Source organism: Calliphora vicina, chromosome 1 (assembly GCF_958450345.1).
Source record: "Calliphora vicina chromosome 1, idCalVici1.1, whole genome shotgun sequence".
NCBI classification, from domain to species: domain Eukaryota; kingdom Metazoa; phylum Arthropoda; class Insecta; order Diptera; family Calliphoridae; genus Calliphora; species Calliphora vicina.
The window spans coordinates 104,709,401-104,718,448 of record NC_088780.1 but is presented as its reverse complement, the minus strand read 5'-3'; the positions used below and the strand labels follow the sequence as shown (position 1 = coordinate 104,718,448).

The 9,048-nt window shown below is 31.2% G+C and overlaps 2 protein-coding genes across 2 annotated transcripts; one reads left to right on the top strand and one right to left on the bottom strand.

The window, feature by feature from the left end:
- The first annotated feature begins 351 nt into the window (after window positions 1-351).
- Window positions 352-3,458, top strand: Cdk2 (Cyclin-dependent kinase 2). The gene is made up of 5 exons (XM_065505028.1): window positions 352-543; window positions 992-1,102; window positions 1,160-1,321; window positions 2,857-3,054; window positions 3,121-3,458. The coding sequence occupies exons 1-5, from the start codon at window positions 463-465 to the stop codon at window positions 3,232-3,234; spliced, it is 666 nt and encodes a 221-aa protein (XP_065361100.1). The 5' UTR covers window positions 352-462; the 3' UTR covers window positions 3,235-3,458.
- Window positions 3,459-3,695: 237 nt separating this feature from the next.
- LOC135951987 (TBC1 domain family member 5 homolog A) lies at window positions 3,696-5,372 on the bottom strand. The gene is made up of 3 exons (XM_065501758.1): window positions 5,337-5,372; window positions 4,008-5,114; window positions 3,696-3,959 (listed from the first exon to the last, which is right to left on the bottom strand). The coding sequence occupies exons 1-3, from the start codon at window positions 5,370-5,372 to the stop codon at window positions 3,696-3,698; spliced, it is 1,407 nt and encodes a 468-aa protein (XP_065357830.1).
- Between the last annotated feature and the right edge of the window lie 3,676 nt (window positions 5,373-9,048).

Genomic DNA, 9,048 nt, shown 5'->3' with positions numbered 1-9,048 from the left:
AATTTATATTTTTATGAATTCTTATAAATGTTTAACAATCAAATCTATAAATGACTCTAGACAACATCCGAATCATGTACGTGCTCCGGTGTATTTGATAATTTGTAACGTAGCACCACATGATTCGGCTTTGTCTTGAAGCTCACAAATCATCAAGATTAATAACAACATTAGCATATAATTTTAAAAACAACTTATTAATTTATATACATATTTCAATTTTGCTTACACGCTTTCCTTGTGGCAAATTTAAATGAGGTAAATGCAATTTTAACAAAAACAACACAAAATAAAATTTAATACCAAAACACAATCTTGACTAACATATAATTGCTATTATATTTCAGTGAAACCGAGGGTGTACCCTCTACGGCTATAAGAGAAATTTCTCTGTTAAAAGATTTGAAACATGACAACATAGTGCAATTATTTGATGTTGTAGTGGCCGATGCTAGTCTGTATATGGTGTTTGAATATCTCAATATGGATTTGAAAAAGCTAATGGACAAAAAGAAGGAAGTATTTACAGCGAAATTAATAAAGGTTAGTGGATGACAGGCTTAAACTTAATATATATATTACAAATGATTTATTTTTGTTGAAAAATAGATAAGATTATTAGTTTATTTTCATGTTTTGTTTTAAAAAGCTTTGTCTTAAATACGCATTTTGACTGGCTTTGCATAATTCCATATAATTAATTATAGATTTAACATTCATATTTTTGTTAGCAAGATTTTATTAGACTGTCTGTCATAACTGTTCTGTAGCAATAAAGATTTACGACTTTATTCATAGAATTAACCAAACGTTTATAGAGCAAAATTTCCATACAAAAGTCATAATATTAACCTTAATTAACTTTATTAATTGTTTAAACATAAGTCTGCTTATTATTATATCTAGCTAGCATTAGTGTTAATTTACTCTAACATTTCCATGAGGTTGTCTACAAATTTACAATCATATTATATATTTTGTTACTTAACAGAGTTACATGTTCCAAATGTTTGATGCTATTGCATTCTGTCATACAAACCGTATATTACACAGAGACTTGAAGCCACAAAATTTACTGGTAGATGCTGCCGGTAATATTAAGGTAAATTATTATTTATTGTAATTAATTTCATTTTTAATTAATATATTGTTTTTATAGTTAGCTGATTTTGGTTTAGCCAGAGCCTTTAACATGCCCATGAGAGCCTACACCCATGAAGTGGTTACATTATGGTATAGAGCTCCGGAAATTCTGTTGGGTACCAAATTCTATGCCACTGGCATGGATATATGGAGTTTAGGCTGTATATTTGCAGAAATGGTAAGTATTTTATTTTTCAATACAATAAATGCAAAAACTGAAATGTTTGTTGGTGAAAAAGTACAAGTAACCAAAAACAAAAAGTTGAGTAGTCAAAAGTGCCAACTATAGCTATGTTTACTATAACTTAGTTTCTTTATTATGGATTTATTAGATGATCACGCTTCAAAGAATTAGATATTGTGTGGCATCAATTCAATTTTTCCAAAATTGTTACACAAATAAAACAAACAAATTTGAAGTTTTAATTAGATACTAAGATCTCTTTTTATTGTAAATAAATATTGAAAAGTGTTTATAATGTTAAAAGAACAAGCATAGTTAGGCACAAGTAATATTTAAGGCACCGTTAACGGTTAACTCGCTGAAATCTATGTAAAGTACTTCCAACCATAGAGAAATACACATAGAGCGGAAACTATAAAAAAACAAACTCAAAATAATCACATATATGTACTTGTTTTTGTTTTTACATAGTTTTTTCATAGAGAACGTAGAGCGGAAACCAAAAAAAAACTGAAACAAAAAAAATTAATAAAAATAATCATACATACGAGTGTTGTTTTTATTTCCACATAGTTTTTTCTACTAATACATTCTCACCACTTAGGTTTCTGACAACTGAGTTAGGTCTTTGACAGAAGAGTTTCCGCTGCATGTATATTCTCTACGGTTTTTTTTCTCTAACAATATCACTTGCTAACCATTGTTCTACTTGCATTCTTACTGCTTCCTGTTCGTTAATTGGCTTGATGGTGAATGATGAAACGGCATCAGTTCTCCATCTGATATGATTTTCATCACTGCTGGCGAGTTTTTTAAAACAGTTTAAGGCTTATAACTGGAAACTAGTTCGACGACCTTAGACAGAATTTTTAATTCAGACTAGAGGCTCAATCGAAACATTTCCAAGACTGAATAATATTGACGTATATATCCAATATTCTGTCTAAATATACTTTCTTACGTATTTTTGAAATGTATGACCGCTTTGTTACAGATGAATCATTTAGTTTGTTCGTTACAGTCTTTTATTATACGATCAGTTGATCCACAATTAAAAAAATGTTCTCCTTCATAAAATACTTTTATTTTTCTTGTAAACGGCTCCACGATATAACGAATATTGTTTGCGAATATCACTGTACGATTTAGCTTTGTACAAGAATATTTAAGCTCAGGTTTGATTTGTAACCCATCTACATTATATCGTATCACAGAAATGTCTTTTATTTCATCTGTGAAAAATTATTTAGAATAAAGTGGATGGGAAATTTTGGCTCACCCACATTATAGTCCAGGCGCTTCACTTCAGATCAGTTCTTGACATCAAAAGACGAGCAGTTCTTTTGGCTAAGAATACATATTTTGCCAGAAAAATGGGAAAAGGTCATGGCCAATACATTGAATAAATTTATATTGTACAAATGTTTCAGAATGAAAGCAACAAATTTAAAAAAAACCCTCATTTTTAAGTCATACATCCAATATTTATATTACAATTTTAAATTAATATAATATTTTCATATTTACAGATAATGCGACGCTCTTTATTTCCTGGGGACAGTGAAATTGATCAATTATATAGAATATTTCGTACTTTGGGTACACCAGATGAAACAACTTGGCCTGGTGTATCCCAATTACCTGACTACAAAGTAAAATTCCCCAGATGGGAAAATACAAATGTGCCAGAAATCGTAGCTAAACATGAAGCCTTTGATCTCTTTAAAGTATGTTTTGATATACATATATAACATTAGGTTAGTTAATAATAAATTATATTTTCTCCATTACAGGCTATGATGGTTTATGATCCCAATGAAAGAATATCGGCTAAAAATGCCATGCTACATACATATTTTGATAACTTAGAAATTATAAAACAAGTTGACTTGCCTAAAGAAACATGACTTAGTTAAGAACTTTTCTCAACCTCGCATTTTTCCCTAGTTGCATTTAAATAAAATTATTATTTTTACATACATATACCTATGAATACTAAATGTAAGTAGAGTTATTTTTTTTAGAACAAAACTATTTATCAACTTGTTATAGTTATATAAATATAAACTTTTTAATGCTTTTACTATTAATATTTTTATAGAATTTCAAGAATAAATATAAAAAATTAAAATCAAGATTCCCTAATTTAACAGAACAAAGGCTCAACAAGACTCAAGTTTATAATGAAATAGCAAGCCACAACAGGTAATTATTTGTTCATTATGTTATAGTTAAATATTTATTACCTTTTAAAATACAAATCACAATCTATTATTGTTCTTAATAAACATTTAAAACATGGCTTTATAGTAGTGTATCCAACGATAATATTTAATTTTCTTTAATCATTTTCATTTGCAATGTTCTTTTATAACCAAAAATTAGCTGGGAAAATATAATACTTTTCTTTTCCTCTAGGCTTCTCTACCAAGTGTGTAGATATTTTAGTGTTAGCAGTCTGCTTTCTCCTACTCACAGTATCATCTTTCATAAAGGACCCCAAAGCATTACGTACAGATTCAACTTCTTTTCTTGTATTGGCTAGTTGCTTTTTCCTACTTGGAGCTTTCTTAAATGTGCCCAAGACATTACGCACAGATTCAACATCTTCATTATCGATTGTTTCTGTTTGCTCATTTGATTCTTTGTTCACAGTAGTTGTTTCTGCTTTCGTTGTGACCTTATCATTTCTGTCGGTCGGCTTCTTCACCTTGGAGAGTAAAAGTTTAACATCTTCTTCAGTTTCTGGCTTCAAAAGATGCTTTTGAATTTTTATAATACTTCCGGCAATGGCTTCGATATTATCTGTTGGCCCGTCCTTTAGTTTTCTGTCGGCAAAAATTTCTTCATCATTATAACCCCAATTGTCGGCCAATTCTACACCATCATCATATTCCGTATGACCGTCATTATAAGATTCTCCATCATTGTCATAACCGTTATGTTCAGACTCGTATCCCTGTTCAGAATCGTAGCCATTGTCAGAATCGTAGCCATTATCAGATTCGTAACCCTGTTCGGAATCGTAGCCATTGTCAGCGTCATAGCCCTGTTCCGAATCGTATCCATTGTCAGAATCGTACCCATGTTGGGAATCGTAACCATTATGATTATATTGCTCGCCACTTTCATCACCATAGCCATCGTCATCTTCATCATCATAGCCATTTTCGGCATAGTTGCTATATTGACTATTATATTGATGTTGAGTGTTGTATTGATTTCCATATTGATTATTGTGATAATTTGGTTGCGTCTCCTGTTGCAAAGCATAATATTGTCCCGATGAAGGATCATAGAAATGCATTATTCCATTTTGATCTATTCCTAAAGGTTGCAACTGTAATTGTGTTTGTTGTTGATAGCCATTGCCGTAGCCGTTATCATATGAAGAATAATAATTTCTTTGCAGTCTTTTGCGATCTTTACCTTTCTTAGATGACTTTCGTTTAGAAGTTTTTGTTCTACGTATTCTATTGGGCTCTTCCTGCATCATGTAATGCATTGCCACTGGTGTTTCAATGATTTCTTGTGCTCCTGCATTAAAGAGGTTGCCTATGGGGTTTGTTATATTCCATGAAAATGGTGGCAGCGTGGGTAAATTACGTACAAAACTCTGCCAATATTGCTGTATTAGTGGTCTTGGTGTAGTAGTGGTTGCACTTTTGCCCCTATGACGCCGCGGTGTATTGCGACTTTCTACTCGATAGTCGTAGTCAAAATTAGTAGGTTGAAATGATTTAGCTAGTGAATCTCCAACGTATAACATACATAGAATTAAAATTATCTGCAAAAAGTTAAGAATGAAATATAGATATTATTGCAAAATTATCATTAAATGTATGTACAGAAATTTATGTAGATATTGTTTGTAAATTTACAACCAAGGGCCGAATTACCGCATTCGATATCAAGTAAAACTAATTGCAATTTCTTTCTTTTTTTAATATTATTTATTTAATTTATTTAAAAGAATGGCTATATTTCTTACAAACTGGTAAAGACTTACTTTCCAAGCAAAAAGCTTGCCCTGATAATAACACATTTAGACAAAATAAATAATTTTAATTTCTCGATCTGCGATCAAAGCCTCCAGCAAATCTCTGACATTTCTCAGGCAAGCCCACAACTGTGGCACTCCAAATGGAATATTGCATCAACATAAGGTTGTGATATTGTTAAATATCCAAAAAGTGTCTTGTATCCATTTGGATACAATATAGCAAAGGCGCTATCTCTGAATTGACAATCTTTGGAGGAGTGAGACTCGTGTAGCAAAGATTGTAGTGACTGACATGTGCTCTGAAGGTACAAAAGTGTCATCCATAAATTTCTTTATGTTCGGAATGTGTACGACATTGGCTTACGAAGTCTAGGCTGAATTTAAATTTCTACATCATGTTGAAGTTGAGCGGATGTTCAACCAATCACTGATTTCAACTAAAATTATTTATGCAGAAAGAATGCAATAAAACAGATCGCTATATATAGAACATTTATCAAATAGTACATTTTGTTAGTTGTATACAAGTAAAAAAATGGATCACATCCTTGGTCTTTCGTTTCGGTTTTGAAGGATTTTATCCATAGGTGTTTAAAACTCCGATGTTCACACTTTTTGAGCTTTTATTTAAGAATCATCTACAAACTCTCTTCTATTAAAAGAAGTCCAAAAACCCTAAAATCGTTTTAATTTAAAAACATTAGGACAATTTTTCAATTTAGGAATCCATGGTATTTTAAGGGTGTTGAAAACCACCAAAATCATATGGGCGTGCCAGTTGGATGCTCCAACAGTTATGATGAACATCTTCTATATATATAAAAATTGATGTTTGTATTTATGTGGGTATGTATGTTCCGAACTCAAAAACGGCTGGACCGATTTTGATGAAATTTTCAGGTAATCTTCAGAATAGCCCAGCGGGTATCACTGTATCAGATTTTTGATATTCGGCCTGTGTGCGGAGGGACGTGTAAAAATCCAATTTTTACATTATACCGCTAATGCCCTATATTTCATAAAAATGGATGTGTATATGTATGTTCCGTATAGACTCAAAAAAGGCTGGACCGATTTTGATGAAATTTTCACGGAATCTTCAGAAAAGCCTTTTGGGTAATAGTGTAAAGTCAGATTTTTGGTTTTCGGTCTGTGATAAACAATTTTGTTTACACTTGAATATTAGGTGCATGAATAAGAAATTTCCATACTGAATTTTTGAATTCATTGGAACCAGCCGAAATGCCACAACATACAGTATTGTATTTTGTATATATTTTATTAACTAATATTGTTAATGTTCATTTAGTAAAAGATAATTTTATTAAAAATTAATTTAAAATGATAAATCATATAAGATGTTTTAAAATTTGACTCGGTACTGCATATTTGCAATGTGAATTATCGGGAATCACAATGAATGGACTTAAAAATTCCAAAAGATAAAAATATAGGAAGACGTAGTGTGCAAAATTTATGTTTTATACAGTTTATTGTGAAAAAAACAATGACAAGCAATAAGTACTCCAGTAAATTTAAAATTAAAGAAGACGGGATTATCACTAACAGATCAGTTATTTCCAGGCTCGTTTCAAATTTGTTTAAGACTGGTCGAAAATCTCCGGTGCATTCTGGAGGTCGTTCGCGAAAAAATACACGATATTATGATTCCTTGATCAAAAGAGCAATACAAAAAGATCCTACAGCATCAGCTATTCAAGTACGAACAAGTTTAAGATTATGCGTTAGCGAAAGAACTATCCGTAGAAGAGTAGTAGATGCCCGATTATTCAGCTGACGACCAGCAAAAAAAACATTTCTATCAGCTAAGAACAAGAAAGCTAGTCTGAAATTTGCCAAAGCCCACATCGACTGGAGTGTCCAAAAATTAAAGACAGTACTGTTCCCTGCCGAATCCAAATACAACTTAAAAAGTTCCGCTGGAATAAGGCGTGTACGCAGACCAAAAGGAGGAAGACTGAATCCTAAGTATTGCAAAGGAACAATTAAACATGGAGAAGGCAATGTAATGGTCTGGGGTTTCTTTTCTGGTCAAGGATTTGGTCCAAATCATAAAATTTATGGGATTATGGATCGGTTCATGTACCGTGATGTATTGAAAGCTGTAATATTGCCTTATACCAGTGAAGAGATGCCAATTATAGGGAGCTTCCAACAGGATAACGATCCTAAGCACCCCTCCAAAGTTTGTAAGACTTGGCTACACAGCAATAAGATTCAAGTTCTTCATTGGCCTGGTCAATCTCCAGATCTCAATCCTATTGAGAACTTGTGGCACATTGTTAATATGAAAATAAATCGTAAAAATTGTTGAAATAAGGATCGGAAATTTTCAAGATTTATTTCATGCCGTTAAAATAGCATGGGAAGGAATATCGAAAACGCCATAAAAACATATTATCTTCTATGCCAAGAGATGTTCTTGTGCCATCCAAAACAAAGGATTTGCAACAAAAAATTAACTAAAATTTTAGTTTTTAGTTTTGTCCGTTTCATTTTCTACCTTAAAATATTTTTTGATTTTAAGTTACCTCTTATAGAAAGGTTAACTTTGAAAGTATTTGTTTATCAATACTAAACATATTAACAAATGAAAATAATACATAATAGATATTTAAAATTTTGATTTTATACAAAAAAATACCATATGAAAAAAATTCATTGAGGGGGTGCTTTAGTTATGGCCAATACTGTACATGTATTAACATTGAAGGTTGGTTCACCGACTTTGTCCGACACTGTATATTAAAATTGAGATCGAGATGCAATATAAAACAGATGTTTTCTAAAGTCCAGCAAGTTCTTTATATAAAAAAATCGTTTATGTTTGTTTTCATGAAATTATTCACTTTTTGTGTCACATACAATTATCGACAAAATTTAAGTATTTGTTCAATGTTGTTCTGATTTTGCTAACATTTTGAAATAACTAAACTCCAGATTTTTTCCGTGAGTGATTTTCAGAAGTGTGGTGCATTTAATGGGAGCTATGACCAATTATTTACCGATAGCCATGAAATAAGGTCGGGTGATTTATTTCAATATGAAACTTATTTGTGTTGAATTGTCTTTGGATACCAATATTTTTCCTTAAAGTCATTTCCGGAAGAGGACCTTATATGAGAGCTATAAGGATTTATGGACCGATCGCAATGAAATTATGTCGCGTGTTTTTTTTTCTATGAAACATGTTGCTGCTAAATTATATTTGCATACCAACATGTTTAGAGATTTGTGCTCTTTAAAGGGATTTTCGGAAGTGGGTCTTATATGGGAACTATGAGTAATTATTGATCGTAAATTAGATCGTGTGATTAACGTATATATGAAACACATTTTTGGTGAATTTTATTAAGAGACTTATGCTCGTTAAAGTTACTTTAGGAAGTGAGCCTTATATAGGAGCTATGTAATTTCATTTTATATAAAACTTATTAGTGGAAAAATCATTTAATCGACTTAGAAAGTTGTCATGAGTATTGTTGTTCGGTATATTGTTAAAGTCACAGTTGAAATTACTAAACTCTTTAGCAATTTTTATTTAAGTTATTTTACATCATCATTTAAAAACAAATTTTCTTAATACACATTGGTAAAAAATTATCAATTTATCAGAATACATCACAATTAGATCAATGGTATTTTTTCTACTTTAATTGTTATTAAGTACATTAAAAATAAATATATTATCCATATT